Source organism: Chlamydotis macqueenii, chromosome 17, assembly GCF_036417535.1.
Source record: "Chlamydotis macqueenii isolate bChlMac1 chromosome 17, bChlMac1.mat, whole genome shotgun sequence".
Lineage (NCBI taxonomy): Eukaryota > Metazoa > Chordata > Aves > Otidiformes > Otididae > Chlamydotis > Chlamydotis macqueenii.
The window spans coordinates 3,692,142-3,707,915 of record NC_141572.1 but is presented as its reverse complement, the minus strand read 5'-3'; the positions used below and the strand labels follow the sequence as shown (position 1 = coordinate 3,707,915).

The window sequence follows — 15,774 nt, the reverse complement described above, 5'->3', positions numbered from 1 at the left end:
TCATTAGAAAAAGAAAAAAAGGCTTTTTTTTTTTTTTTTTTTTCTTCTTGATTTATCCCAAGAAGCTTTGCTAGAGGGATATGCGTATCTGTGATAACTTCCTTCCAATTCTTACATTTTCAGCCCTACCCAAAGAGCTTGAGTGAGTACCTGGACACGTTTTACTGCTAAAGCCAGACAGGTTCCAGTGCAACGGGAAGAAAAACCAGACAGTTGTCCATCAGTATCCTTCTGGTGGAAATGTTTTTTTTTTTTTATAGTTCCAAAATGATCTGTTAGAGATATATCTCTGTGTACTTGGAAATAATGACAACTTAAATCTATAAAAGCCAGTAGCATGTCCTTTTGAGCCCCGGAAAAAAGAACGGTCATGCTTTGAAGGTGGTGTGCTTCTTAAGGCAGCAGGGATTTATTTTAATATCATCACAGACTAATAGGATGATATTTCTTAATGTCTCTTTTTTGTTCTCCATCCGTTAAATGATCTTAAGGCTTTTCTTCAGTGTTAGAACACAGGATGAATACAGCAGAGTGTAGAAGATGCTGAAATAAGCAGTATAGAAGAACTGATCAATCAATGCATTTAAAATGTTTTCTTGGTGGAAGTACGGAAACTGGAAGGATATTTTAGTTTACCTACAGCCATTCTTGTAAACCTCTGCCTTGAGTGCTGTAAGACTATCCCACAACTGTTTTGTATTTATTTATTTATGATGCTTTCAGTTAACCAGCTGCTTGTTTTTAACTGCTGTGGGATTCCTGTTTGACTACATTTTAATGTTAATTGGTAAGAAATGTAGCTCAAAATGGTTTCAAAGCTTTTTGAATGAATGTCACATAGTGCTAATAAAACAAGCATTCTGTGAAAAAAGTAAGCCAACGCGCACACAAAGAGCAGAATTGGTCAGCTGAAGTCTTACTTAGTGGGTCTCGATTTTATTTTTTGGGGGATGAGTTTCTTCCAGTGAAGGCACAGATCCCTGTTCTTAAATACATTAAATACTTAAATACATTGATAATAGGCCCTTTCAGAGAAGTCTCAAAATCTGTCCATGGAGGCTCAGTTTTAAAAAAAACAACCAACCAATCCTCAACAACAATCTTCTACCTGGAATGTTTTGGATTCAGACACCCTTTACAGCCCAGGCGAGATGTGTGATGCCCAGCTAGGAATCTCTTTGATTTGCAGGACTCCCAGCAAGTCCAAGTCTGTTTGCAAGTGTAGCACAGGACAAGGAAGAGAGGCTGGTTATGGAATGCTAGCACTTTCTGGGGTAGTTTGGCTGAAACAACTGTCTCATTAATTGTGTTTCTTCAAACAAAAAAGTCAAATGGGTTTTTAAAATGTGATACTTACCCCTTTATTTTTTTAGGGCGACATCATACCTGAGCCTAAGATATGGAAAACTATGATGTGGTGAATACTGTACAAGAAATCCCTTCATCTTCTGCAGACTCTGATGTCAGAAAGACTCACAGCTCTGCCTGTACCTTCAGTTGTAACAGGTAATGTGTTGAAGGAATTCCTAACAAATATTTTTATTATTTTTCTTTTGCTTAGTTAGTATACTTCTACAGTAACATTGTTAAATACTCTCCAATATATTTTGGGGTTTTTAAAAAAAAATTTGCAGGTATAATCCTTAATGAGAAGAGCCTTACTGAAAGAACTGTTAAGTCTTCCTTAAAAGCTTAGTAACTTCCATTGCATTGTGTCTCTTGGAATGGGGGAGAGGAGCTGTCCTGGACAAATTGCAGGAGATTATTCTTTGGAATACCATGCATTATGCAAAGTCATTTGTACAGAACAGGAGCTTAGAAAGACTGAATTGTTTTTGCGTTCAATGCCCAAGGTACTCCCAGTGAACAAGAAGGTCGAATACAGAGTAATGGCCTGAGCAACAGATTAGGAGAGGTTCTGCACTGACCTGTTAAGATGAGAACTACAAGTCACCTACTGCAGATGTCGGGTGTCTTTTCAGCATAACGAGAGTCGCAATGTAAATTAAGTTTATAATTCTTTTACAGCCGCATAGCATATGTAGTATATTATTTTGGCCACTATATTGGACAACTGGCACAATAAATAATTGAACCATTTTTCCTCATGTTTCACTAGAAGTCCGTCATCCAATCCCAATGGAGTTTCTGGTTACTCAGGGAATACCAGGTCCTCGTTAATGCCTGCTTCTGTTGAGCTGCTTGCCTCCTTTATGCAAGACATCCAGAACATTGGAAATGCTGACTCAGAAATTGCGAAGAACTGTGAGGTATTTGATGTTAACATTACATTAATACAACTTTTTTCTTTTTAAAGAATCAGCTTTGCATTTGGGGAGGCAGATGTAATGATGATATAAATTATCACTAAGATCTATATATATGTACTTAATCTTTGTGATGGGACAAATCCTTTTACACTGTATGAACTAATCACATGGATGGATTTTACTGCAATTTCATCCTAGCTCTTTACAATATCTTAGCTTTTTATCTTAGTGTTTTACAACACAGATGTGAATATTTTTTTAAGTTACAATATGTAAAGATTGCAAGTTTTTGAACTAAAAAATTTAAACCTTTAAAATTGTAGCACTTCAAACCAGTCTGAAATGATCCTAGAAATGAGAAGTTTTATTTCTAAAAATGGCTCTGTCTTAGTTGAATTATTTACGTATTCCATTTGTAAAGATGTGTAGATGATTAGTCTGTTCCCTGATTTAGAACAAGACAAAAATAATGATGTAGGCTCAATGAGCTAATTCTCCCAGATATTTTTTTTTTAATGTTGTTTTTGTCCTTTTTTTTTTTTTTTTTATTTCAAATTTTTAGTTTCCATAACGAACATCAGGTTTCCACACCATGGGCTTGTTCCTGCAGAATTTTTGAGCTTTCTGGCTGTGGTCCATCAAACTGTCTCTTGACAGATGCTTATTTGGTGCTTATTAACAGCTCCAAGAAAAGAATATAGAAGTCTGTGTCTAGGCACATGCATTCTATGCCCTGTGTCTTATGCTTCAAGTATCAGACTCCATAAGCATTAGCACAAAAGTAGTTTTTAAAATTCAGATTTTACCACATTTTAGGAACCCTATATATCTGACTCTTTGTTTTCACTGAGCAGTTATGCATCACGGCCTTCAGCTGGATTGTTGAAGTGAAGAGCTTCTTATTGAAGCAAATGGGTCACTAGACATAGGGATGTTTAATTATAAATATTAAAATTTTATTGATCTGGAATCAAGGTTTCAAAAATTTAACTGTACTTTACTGCCAGCTGTTTCTGCTTTTAAGTAGTTTGATTTTTTTAAAAATAGAATAACTCTTTTCCCTTGTTTGTTCATTTGGGTTTGTTTTTTTTTTTTTTTTTTTTTAACCAAACTTAAATTGTAGAGATGTATTATCTGGCTGTCTGGAAGGACCTTTTTTAAGTGAATGTGTCAATAGTGAATTGTTTCCATTGATTGATGTGATAGGGAGCTGCAGATATTGTGGAGTGGACAACCACAATGCTGTATTAAATTTTGTATTATGTCAGCACTTAAGTGTAAGACTACAAAACCATTACGTAGCTAAAGTAAAAGGCAAGAGATGCGATATGACTGTGCTTTAATTATTTTACTTTGTGATTTAATAGACAAGGTGGCTACAGTTATTGAGGCTGGTAGAAAAACAATGTCAGGAACAAATAGTTGCCCAGCAAGAGCATTTCCACCATCAAATCCAAGTAAGTAATGATTTGTTCATGTAGGTTCATTTGTTCAATCTGCCACCCCACCCTCCACCTCCAAAGCAATGCAGGCGCTCCTGTGTTTTCTACAAGTATACCAGACCGGCAGTTAATGGAAGTGGATGACTGGAATGCTGATTTACAGGATGATAGCCTTGGCTAATTAACAAAATAACTGGTAGGAACCATTTCAGAAGTAAAGATTCTTGGATTATTTGTTTTCAATTGACCTGTTTTCACAAACGTTTGGTTCAGAATGCCCACATGATAATTGGATTTTGTAGGTACAAGCTGTTTTTTCTTAACTGTTAGACTGTATGATTTCTGATTTTGAGACATTGTCGTTTTCTCTTCATGAGAAAATGTTATGTAACTTGTCATTCCCTCATCTCGACAGTATCTGGCATAGGAAATCATTCACTGTAATAGCTGAACACTGATTTCACCCTTCAGTTGAACAGTCTCCTTTCTAAGTATGAAAAACTGTCCATGTGAAGATTCGCATTTTTGCTGAGCCATATTTATCCATTCAAACAGAAAAAATGTGTATGTGTGTATAAGAGGCAGTAATTCTATAAATATATAATGCTTAATATCTTCATCATTTTGGTTGCTGTTTTTCCCTTCCCTTTCCTGATGCCCTCTACACTAGTAGTAATCAACAGTTCCTGAACTGAATTAACAAGAGGTACTGTCCTTTTATCCTATCTCTCGCTCACCTCCCTTCCCCACCTTCCCCTCCCATCTTGTTATTTTTGTCCTGCCAGTGTTTCCTTCCCCTGTATTTGCTTCCCCTTACTGTAGTGGTTTGATTCACTTGTTGCTAATCGTAGTCTTGACTGATCCGTTGTGCTGGCTTTGCGAGTTTTTGTCCTTTTTAATAGGAAAGCCTACCTCTGGAAGAGTTGAGTTTGTGGTATCGGCAGGGACTTACTAACTGCATGAGCTACCACGCTAAATGGAAAATCAATGGCTGTAACTGACTTTCAGTTGTATGAGTGCATTAGGTAACATAAATGGGGCTGTTCTAGACTTAAACTGGTATGCCAGTGACCTAGAGAAAATACTGAAATACAGGCAACTCAGCACGTTCTAAAAAGAAGAATAAAAAGACAAAGCAAATAATCTACTGTTTGGGGTAGAAAAGCAAGACGCTGCTTTAGTATTGACATGACTCTGAGATAAGGCTTGCACTATGCTGTGTTTCATGCATATGAAAATACATCCTCATCCTTGTGAAAATATGGATCAAAAGACCTTGAGTTCATTTTGGAATTGGTGGGCTCAGTCCTTGGCTTATGTAATTTATACACTAGAAGGCAAGTGTGCTAATGACAAGCTATCACAACCTGTGTATCATCTGAAGATCAGACTTTACTGAAGATAATTTTTTAAAAAAGAAAAGTTACTGACAGTCCCAAAACTCTATAGAAACGTCATCCTATTTTTCCCAGGTCTTTTCTTCTCTTGGAATTATTTGTGACTGTGCACAGAGAAGTAAAAGTGCTATTTAATTGGAATAGTTGCCTTTCACTTTTCCCTCACAAGGTCTTAATGACAAAGATTAAATGTCACCGAGAATCTGATCAGTTTGGTTTTTTATTTTTCCTCCCACAATTCTGCTGCTTCCCTTTTGTTCTCCTTTCCCTACCTTCCTCGAGAGAGCTGAATCACAGAGTTAAAACGCAAATGATTGCTGCAGTCATGACTGAAATAACTAGCACAACAAAAAACTTCGTTACAGCAGAAAACTTCATACTTCTTTTTTTTTTTGGTGGGTTTTCTTTTGCATAGAGAGGCTAAGCTGAAATTAAATTGTTAATTCTATGGCAAGTTAGTAAAACATATGAGACATGGTTCTGACTAGTGTTACATGTAGGTTCCTCTGAAATTAAGCCTTATCTTTTATTTCTTACTTTCAGAGAACAAATTATTTTTGTTCAATTTGTGCTTTCGACTTGCTATTCGTATGTGAGTAATGTACTGTAGTTTGTTGGAAAAATAGTATTAGAGTTCCATGTTCTTAAAATTATTGAAAGTTCTGGGTGTGGTTTTTTTTTTTTTTTCCTTCCCCCTGCCCTGAGGGAATTAGTCTGAAATTTTTTCTTGAAAACAACTATATACTCTGGTCTTGTAATGTGTAATGAGGGCTGTGTGCTCACGTAGAGATCAGTAATCTCAGCGTAACTCTGAGAAGTGCTGATTGCTGGCCAAAGGACGCAGCCATGGGCACTAGTGTGAAGTCTGCTCATAGGCCTTGCCATAAGCATCGGTTGTTTCTCAGGGCTGTTCCAGTATAGCAGTGCACAACTGTAAAAATGAAAAGAATATTACTTAGTATCTAATATACTGAAATAACTCCTTGCAGACATTGTAGACTAAAGAGTTAAGCAAGCTGTTAAATCTCTTTAAGTGATCTAGTTATAGGTTTGCTCCACTCCATCAGGTACCAAATCAATAAAAATGTAGATCTTGGTGTTATATGAATTGCCCAATAGCATCTTATCAAAATCAGATATTTTAAAGTCAAGTTTTATGCAAATAATCTTACAGAGGTACATTATTCCTATTAGCATAATAGTGTAATGGTTTATACTTCCATTAAAGCATCCTTGCAATCTGTAAAAATGTATATCCGAGTTCTAAATTTTTAGATGTAAACTTAGCAAAAGACTTTTGTCCACTTCTAATGACATACATAGCTTATATTTCTTTGGCTGGTAGGTAACTGTGGTTCCGAAGGCATGTAGTGAATAAATGCATGCTTTTTTTTTTTTTTTTTTTACATTAATAAATGACTACTGAGACCTGTAATTCACTGCATGGAATTAAGGATTGTTACCATGCACATTTACTGTTATGCACAGTATGCATATATCTACTTTATGCATGCCATGTCTACACATTGAAAAATTTGAGTTATTTGAAATAAGCACTCTAATTCTCTCACTAATAACATGAATTGAAGATGCATCAAAATATAAGTATGATTTGTGGCAAGATCTCATCGGAATTTTGCCTTTATTTTCCTATAGCTGATTCAGGATGAGATAAGGCAGTTAGTGAAGCTGCAGACCAGCAATTCGGGTGCCGGCAAGAGCAGAAGTTTGCCTGCCAAGCTCACAGATGCTTTTTCATCACCAGAAAGTGACATGGGGATGCGTTCTGAAATCTTTGAAGAAAACGAGTGCATTGTCAATCAGCTTCGATCTAATGAAGCAGAAAGTCAACCACACGCGTCTGATCTGCATCAGGAATGTTTTGCAAACGATGCTTCCATGAACAGCGGGTACGGTACGCTTTCTGCCTCCGAACTGAACCCTAGCAAAGCTAACGGCATTAGCAAGCGCACAGACTACGTGGAGAAAACTTCCCAAGGACAGGGTGATGCAGCAGTATTGCAGAGTGATGCAGCTGTAGCCAGCGTTCAAAATAAAAGAGAACTTTTCCCTGCAAAAACAGAGGAAAATTTTTCCTCAGGAAGGAATGATATTGTAGTTTCTCCTGCTGAATTTGAACAGAAAGTTGATGAAGCTCAATGTGGAAAAAAAGCCAGGTAAGTGATAAACTTTCAAAATATGTTAATTTATTATAGTCCCCATTCAGTAAACAGCTTGTGGTAACTGGAAACGTGTAAGAACTGAATGGAACCTCTTACTTGTAAGAAATACTGTGCTGCTCGGTATGTAAAGTTATTTGTTTAGCCTGATGCTTCTGCATGATCTATATTTGCATCTGCAGTGTTTATCTTTCATAGATATGGTGGGGGGGAAGGATGAAAATCTACTTTCTTTCTACTGCAAATTTTAGCTAAGATACAGTTTGCGTATAGTGTTTGTCTGTGCACCAGAAGTTTAGGTGCTGATTACCCATTTTATATGACTGATACTTTGCTGTTGTGCTCAGTCTTTTTTCCTAACTTATTGGCATACATTACAATAATAAATTGTATCAGACCACAGCCAAACAAGTTTGTGGTTTGTTTTTTGTTTGTTTGTTTGTGTTTTTGTTTGGTTGGTTGGTTGGTTGATCTTTGTTTTGCCCTATTCAATAGATGGGTGAATTTACCAAGATATTTTTGAAAGACTGGCCAGCTAATTTGGCTCTAATACTGACCAAGCACTGCTCTAGTTGCAGATAACTTAACAACATACTTACTCTCCCTGTAAGATTGGGCTGTAGTGGCAGTGGCTTCATGTGGTCGCGAGCAGTATCGGAGGTCTTTGGGCAGCATGTTGCTTCCAAGTCCCTGATAGCAGTTTGCAGAGATAAAAATTTTCTCTCTACTGGAAAAACAAAGAATCGAGAAAATGAACTTGCATTTTGCTAGTATGTAATAAAACAAAGAACCAGCCTTCTTTAGAGGATTTGGTTTGGAGATGTGTTATTCCAACATTTCGGGTAGATCATAACTCCACTGGTAGGTATGTTTGCTTCTTCTGTTCTGGGGGGATTTATTCCAGGATTACATTCATGTTGCACAGTTCCATGAGGGGAGTAGCTTCAATTCATGGACTGCCAGGGAACTTAGAGCTGGAGAAGCTCAATTCAAGAGTGTTTGACAACTTAATTTGATAACTAAGACAACTTCTGAAACCATTAATGTATGACTCTTTTCCCTTTTTATTAAAAAAATGCAAGTTCTTTTATTTGAGATAGCTTTCTGTTTTGTATTATGAACTCCGTTGGAAGGAAGAAAGAGTTCAAAGCAAAATGGAATAGTTCAGTTAACCCAAACTGGTTTTGTTGTTTTTTACGTTTTCAGTTGTAACCTTTCTTCATCCTTTTCAGTGTATGTCCCGAACCAGGACAATATGTAGTTTTTAAAAATGCCGCTTCTTACAAAATGGGGAAATTTGTTCCACATCTGCCTCTAAGGAGAGTTTCAGGATGTCTCTGTTCCTGATATTTTGCTTTTTTCTGTTTCCTTCTATATCTTGTTTTGATCTTTCTTATCCTTGAAGATTCTCTTGAGTTGGAAGGCATCCTTAGTGTGTCTTAGCTGATGTCTTCTTTACAACCAGACTGATAACACAATAAGAAAAAAACCCCTGCATTTATATTCCAGCTTAATGTTGTGGGTTTGATCAGTATCTACTTGAACAGACCAAAAAATAGTTGCCTGGCTAAAAATATGGAGCTCTTTGCTATGATTTTTTTTATTATTATTATTTTTTTTTTGGTAATAGGAAAGCCATTTTGATCATGGGTGCAGTCGATTAGCACCTTTCCTTTCAGTGGTTTGTTTGTTTGTGGGTTGTTGTTGTTTTGTTTTACTTTATTAAAAAAAGCACCCTAAAACACTTCAGCATTCATTACTTCATATTGTTTCTCAAAAATGCACAAAGGCAGTGGAGTTTTAGTGCCTATGTTTCACCTTGAAGATGAAATTGATTTTATGTCTCCACCGAAAAGAGCTTGTGTACTGACGGTGTATGTATGTTTCTTACCATCTAGTAAATCTTTAACATCATGGGCACAAAAGCTGAAACAAAACCAACCAAAAAGAATAAATGCCGGAGAAGTGTGTGTGAACTCTATGCAAGAAAATGAGCAAGCAAAGAAATTACCGCTTGAGAATGTAAGTCTCATTTTATGATGTTTTTTTTCTAATTCCATTCTTGTCACTGGTATTTTTTCAGTGTTATAGTATGTTCCGATCCAGCACGTGCTTTCAGACTTAGCTTTAACCATTTGAGTGGTGGTGTTTCCTTTTATATGCTTAAAGTTCATGTGGGCTGAGTTTACTTCTTGGATCATTCTATACTCACACACATAGGTAAAGTAAGACAAAAAATAGGTAAGGAATAATATAAGCCAGAATAGCTGAGTGGCCCATGTTTTTTCCTTATAGAGTTAGTAGTCACATTCTCAATTGAAGCTTCAGGTCATAGTAATTTATTGTGCCTTATAATTTTTGGAAGGATCTTTGATTTCAGCTGGTAATGTCTCTTTCAGTAAACAGAAGTCTTTGCCTGTGGAGGCTTTAGCCACTTTGTTCAGGACAGACGGTATTCTTCCAGCTTGGGATTTTAAGTATGAGGGACTTTTTGGTTTAGTTTGGTTTGAGCTTTAATGTTGTTTATGTGAGACTAATACATTCTTTTATGCCTGTGTATGGCTATGATTTTAACTAAATCGAACTACTCCAAGCACAGTTACAGCAGCGGTTACTAAAAGTAACCAACGCCCACAACAGCCATTTAGGAAATCTGGCTCTTAGAGCCATTCATAGTGATGCCTATTGCTGTGACTGTTGAATCAGCTCAAAATGCTGCTTCTGAGAAGAGTTTGGTTCGTCCCCCCCATATTCTTACGTTAATAATTGTGTATGTCAACAAATCTGATTATTTTGGGGAGGGAGGTTTAATCACATATTTTTCTGATCCAAAAGGATGTTGTACAGCATGGTTACATGAGTAATCATCTGACACGTAACTATGAAGTTTTAGGATTACTTTCAGTATATTAGTTGTCACAAACCTCTCTCCTTATGCTGTTTTTAAGGAAATAATTCCTGAAACTCTGTGAGTGACTCCACCTACAATAGGAAAACTAGCAAATATAAATCACTTGATTCAAGGCAGGGTCTGTTTTCTTTCATGTGGTCACTTTGAGGGTGATCCAGAAAGGGGAAGTGTAGCTGTTTGGACTTCCTGTCTCTAGTCTTCTCTTGTCAGTGGAAATAAGATGTTACTCTGAGGGGATATTTCAAACCTGGAGTCAAATTTATCTGCTGTGGATAGTTGCTTTTCTCTCTCAGCTGTTGAAAATACCTTTATCTTTCTATTCCTTTGTGAGAATTCAGTTGATACCCCTTCATTTTCCTTTCTTCCTTCTTAGGCAAAGGAGAATACCTAAATAAAAACATTAAGAGGGACAAAATAGCCTTGAGGTGAGATGGTACTTCATGCAAAAACTTGAAAAGCTTTAGTTCTAAATTTTTTTTTTTTTTTTTTTTTTACTTTCATTAACTCAATGGTTACTGTTTTAGTTGTCAGTTGTATGAGCTGTATAAATTTGCCAAGTAGCCTGACTGTTAAGCTGCTGTGATGGAACAAAAAGCCCTAAGTATGGTAGAAAAGAGCAGTGTGAGATGGCCACGTTAAAGCTAGCAGCCCTTACTCTGTTGCTCTTGTATTGCTGTGTTATTTCAATGACATTTCTTCCTTTGGTTAAGAGGAGAGTTGTAACAAAACTTAAATTATGTGAATCTTTCCCGTATGTTGGTCCCACCCTTTCAAAAGTTGTTTCTGTAATGAGCTAGGGAGGTTGATTAGAAAGTTTGGAGTGATGAGAAGGGTATGTAGTGTCTTTTCTGTCTGAGATGATAGACAATGTTTACCTCTGGATTTGTGGTAGGTGGAGTCATAACAGCTGAATATAAGAATTTCCAATCTTAGGATGAGAAAAGAGTCACGCTTCATTGGCAAGTCATCCCTCTAGATAGTTGCACCTCTTAAGGAGCAAGAAAGTTTAGATGTCTGTCGAAAATGTGCGGTTTTGTAACAGTTAATGTCAAAAATGCTCCACAAGCACACTAGAAAATACCACTGTCTTTTCATTATGTGGCTTAGCTTAGTTCCCCTTTTGACTGTGATTGCCCTGAATATAAATTGTATAGATTTGGATCAAGCTATAAAATGAAATTTAATCTTTTTGCTTAAAAAGACTAACAACATCTGCAATATTTTAAAAATTGTGCTTTCTTTTTTTACTTACAAATCTGTTTTTGCTTTGTAATTTTAGACAAACCTTACTGATGCTGCTTTGCCACCTTATACTTTTTACCTCAATCAACCGAAGGAAAGTCCGAATTCCTTAGTATCTGAAGCTTCAGGTACAGTTAATTCCTCGTATTTAAACTTCCTTTTCTTTTGATTTCTCACTTTCTAAAACTTTTGCTAGAATGCATCTCCAGTAACTTTGGAGAGATGAGGAGAGTGTGAGCACTGACAAGCTATTTAACTTTGATACAGCGTAATTCTGCTTTTCTTGCTTCCTGTGTATCACTGCTGGCAGACGTAGGACATGTAGCCTTATTTTTGCTTCAAATTTCTCAATGTTTCAAAGCTGAGCTTTATGTTTAAAACTGTTTCAGAATGTAATTACTATTAAAATCATGGTAGGGTATCAAATGATCTTTCAAATGTCAGCACTGTTGGTCTAGTAATCAGAGGAGGGCATGGTAATAGAGACAGAATTCCTGTAAGCCAAGGGCATGATTCAATAACTGTGTGAATAGACAAGAGCAAAAGAATGCAGTGTGTAATGTGGTGGCTCTTTAATTTGGAAGAGGGGGATGCTTTTTTGTGTTTTGGTATGGTTTTGCTTTTGTTATTTTAGGGTGTGTTTGTGGGGTGGTTGGTGGTGGATTTTTGTGATATTTGGGGGTTTGACTGTGGGGTCTCTTTTTGTGCTCAGGGTGTTTTTTGTGTTTGTTTGTTTTTTTGTGAAAGCCAAACAACTGACTCACATATTTTGATTGCAGTAGGATGGGTTCATTTCAGTAACAAACAGGGGCACAGAGATGCAGCCCTGCTTCTTCACAACCCATTGAGAGGGGGGCACATACAAGAAATTGAAGAGGGGTTGAGACTGTATCTGTGCCTTTTGTGCTATACCTCTTAGTCCTGGTAGTCTATCTTTTTGCATGCTGCGGAGTGCTATTGAGTACCAAACCAAAGAGTTTGTAGTATCAAATGGCAGTTTCTAAATAATTTTTTTTTTTTTTTTTTTTTTTTCTCATCAGGACTTTCGTACTGGAAATTAGATGAAAAGGAGATGTATCACTCTTTACCAGAGAATTTCAGAAGTGAATTTGCTGATGTTTTCTCCACAAAAGTATCACCAGATCAGGTAAACTTTGTACATGTTTTAAAAGTTGTCTTATAGTTGCTTGTCATCTTTGCTTTTTTTTTCTATGATGGAAAGAATCAGCTCTCCAGAAGCTAACTTTTCTTTGAGAACTCTTCTGTTCGTTCAGTCTCTCACATTTTGTTCCTTCATCAGTCATTTATCCACACTAAAGTAACTTGGAATTTATTGACCTTCTTTTGCCATTTAAAATAAATTGTGTCTACAGAAGATTAAAGAGACTAACCAGTATATTAAAAGTGTTATGTGCCTCATTAAAGTCTCTTTTTAAAATTTGGTGCGTTGAATAGAGCTGCCTTCTGTTCTGAACTGCTTGGTTAGCTAAACCCACTCCACAACTTCTTTATCTGTATTGGGGATGGAGGATTGTGTTCAGATAAACTAATGTAGCAAATTTTCCTGTTGCAGTTGTCTTCTGGTGATGAAACAAAGCTATCATCACTAAAGGATATTTATCATAAAAGACAAAGGGAAAACAAGCAGCTGCCAGACCAGAATTTTATGCCTTCTTCCCAGTCAAGTCACCCACCAGAGGTAACAGTAATTTCATTACTTAACGTCTCAGTTTGAAGATATGATCGGTTACAAGTTGGTTTCACGTTAATTGGCCCCTGCTGCCACCTCCAGTGTTATGCTGGAACAGCAGTTTGTGCAGCTGTGTAATGAACCAGATGGGAAAGGATCCTCTAAGAAGACCCTGGGTAAAGGAAAACCTTTGCTGCACAACCTTGAGAATGGCGCAGGGACAAATGTGCTGATGCTGAGGCTGCAGCTGATGAAATGCACGTGGAACTGCAGTCACAGAAGCAGAGTTTTCTTACTAGTTCCCACAGGACAAGCTAATTCCACCCATGAAACAGAAGAGGCATAGGTTGTGGAAATATTCGTTATCGTATCTGTTTCTTTATACAGCTTTGTCTTGTACCAAATCCAGTAATGAAGGCTACTGTGTGACTGTCTTGTTTATGTAATCCATGAAGTGATTTTCATAACTGTACAAAGTTTTATTGTTTCAACCTACAAGCAGACATCATAGTCCTTCTGTTGACATAACTGAAATTTCAAAAGTTTTCTAGACAGCTACAGGTGTTAGATATGTCTTTTATTCTTAACAGAAACTTTGAAACTCAAGTTGCAAACGTTAGGAATATGTACCATCATCTAAGCTGTTACAGGTCCCTTCATCTTGCTTGTCACTACCAAATGACTGTAGTAATATCCAGTGTAATTCCTGCAGTATATTATATGGATTACTAATGTCTTCAGATAAACACCATTTACAAGAAGAAAAGTTAAATCACATTTTTTTAAAGTATTGTAACTTATTTCCTAGATCTTGACGTTGGACCCAACCCTGCATATGAAACCAGGTCAGCAGAACCCAGGACGCTGCTTTTTCAATATTCCTGAAGAGACTACTCCTTTTTCTCCAGACTCCATGGCAGAGCCCGGATTTTCAAGTCATTGTGACACAGACTCTTTTTCACAGACAAGTAATTCATCTCAGTTAGATGATTCTCCAAAATATCCTGCCAGCAGCAGAGCTGTGCATTTGGACCTCTGGAGAAATGACCCATTCCAAAATGAAAACCAGACCAGCTGTCCCTTTCCAATGGCATATACAGATGCTAATAATGATAATTTAGTCAACACTGAGGAGGAAGAAACACTGACTCTAACTCCATCTTCTCTTACTCAGTGTGCTGACAGCAGTTTGCCAGAATACAGTCTTTCCGTGACATCTGTTGAAGATCCAGTGATAATGTCAAAGTAAGTAATTTCTTTAAATTTATTTTTTTAAAAGTCGTAGAGTTGGTACTTTCATGAAAGAAGTAACCTTAACAATACTAGTGAAACAAACAAAATACGTGAGTTCTGTTTGCTTAGAACATAACTGGACATTGCTGCTTTTCTTTTTTCTTTCTCCTCCCCTGAACTACAGATGGGGTATAAATAGCACGGTCATTTTCCACTTTGTACATTTGTCTTTCTTTAGACTGTACTATTTAATCTTCTTTAGACCATACTCTTTAATCTGAGGCACAGTATTTGTTATCTGTCTTCCTGGTATGTCAAAGCCCTAACTGGAAGACAAAACAGTTTTCTGTGTTTTAATGCTTTGGTTATTTCTGTTTATACATTAACATAAAAATACATGCTTCATAGGCTGTATAAGCAAGTTAATTTAGGTGGAGAATTTTAAAGTCCTGTGGTGGTTATGTTTTCCTATTTAGAGCCAAATGGTGGGAGAAGTACAGAATTACTGCACTTAGGAAAAATAAATATCCCCCATTGACTGTTGAGGCTTTAGTGCAAGCCTTGGGTGTCTTACAGCACTTAGAGCAAATGATGAAGCTTTCTTTGCTTTAATATGCATGCGACAAAGTTCTGTAAGAGAGGTTTATATGCTGAGTTCATTATGTGTGAATGAATACAGCAATGCATGGTTATGTGGATATTGTTGTTCTTAATTTTGAAAATAGGATTAGGCAGAACTTGAGGGAAAAACATGCTCGACACATAGCTGATCTGCGAGCTTACTATGACTCTGAGATACAAAGCTTAAAACAGCAGCTAGAGGCAAACCATAAAACTACTTCATCTGAAGACTTGAAGAAAATCAATCAAAATCTTGCTGACAGGTACTCTTTGTCCTTGCTTGTCCTCTTCCTGTGTTACATGGTATTCTTTCCGCTTTGCAAACAGTATGCTTCTTTAGAATATCTTGGCAAGTTTGTGTTACTCTTAAATTCTGAAGATTTCATGCATCTATGATACTAATATTTTCCTATTAAATATAAATTTTGTGTTATTTAAGATCAGTTTAAAATTACTGTTAGGCAGCAAGTTTGATGTTTGGACCAGAGGTCTTGTTTGACCTGACTTTTGCTGAAGCTAGTGTAAGTTTTGTTCAAGAAGGGCTGGCAGGCTGAAGTAGTCCTAAGCAATTTTTAATGGAAGTATCTGTGTTGTAAGATAGTGCTCACCTGTCACCCTGGTGAACTTCATCCCTCTTTACCTTTCATGTCAAGGCCACAGATAATACAGGACCAATCTTGATTTCGTTGTTAGCGTTATAAAGCCAGTTTGCCAGTCAATGCCCTTTGACCAGATATACTACTGGAGTCTGTGTGCCTCACCTATATATTCCGTTAGATACAGCCTGA

The 15,774-nt window shown here is 36.8% G+C and overlaps 1 protein-coding gene across 5 annotated transcripts in view; it reads left to right on the top strand.

Moving 5' to 3' along the window:
* The window catches only part of MPHOSPH9 (M-phase phosphoprotein 9), a 30,275-nt gene that overhangs the window by 1,268 nt on the left and 13,233 nt on the right, over positions 1 to 15,774 (top strand). For 2 of the 5 annotated variants that reach the window (XM_086761670.1, XM_086761672.1), the window contains exons 2-11: positions 1,374 to 1,506; positions 2,120 to 2,270; positions 3,638 to 3,727; positions 6,766 to 7,286; positions 9,188 to 9,311; positions 11,480 to 11,570; positions 12,483 to 12,589; positions 13,016 to 13,141; positions 13,941 to 14,377; positions 15,091 to 15,249. In XM_086761670.1, coding sequence (XP_086617796.1) covers positions 1,400 to 1,506; positions 2,120 to 2,270; positions 3,638 to 3,727; positions 6,766 to 7,286; positions 9,188 to 9,311; positions 11,480 to 11,570; positions 12,483 to 12,589; positions 13,016 to 13,141; positions 13,941 to 14,377; positions 15,091 to 15,249 — 1,913 coding nt within the window. In that variant the 5' untranslated portion in view covers positions 1,374 to 1,399. Of the gene's footprint in view, positions 1 to 249; positions 294 to 1,373; positions 1,507 to 2,119; positions 2,271 to 3,637; positions 3,728 to 4,718; positions 4,738 to 6,765; positions 7,287 to 9,187; positions 9,312 to 11,479; positions 11,571 to 12,482; positions 12,590 to 13,015; positions 13,142 to 13,940; positions 14,378 to 15,090; positions 15,250 to 15,774 lie in introns of those variants that run through there. The other 3 variants (XM_086761671.1, XM_086761673.1, XM_010127974.2) reach the window with 3 other exon arrangements.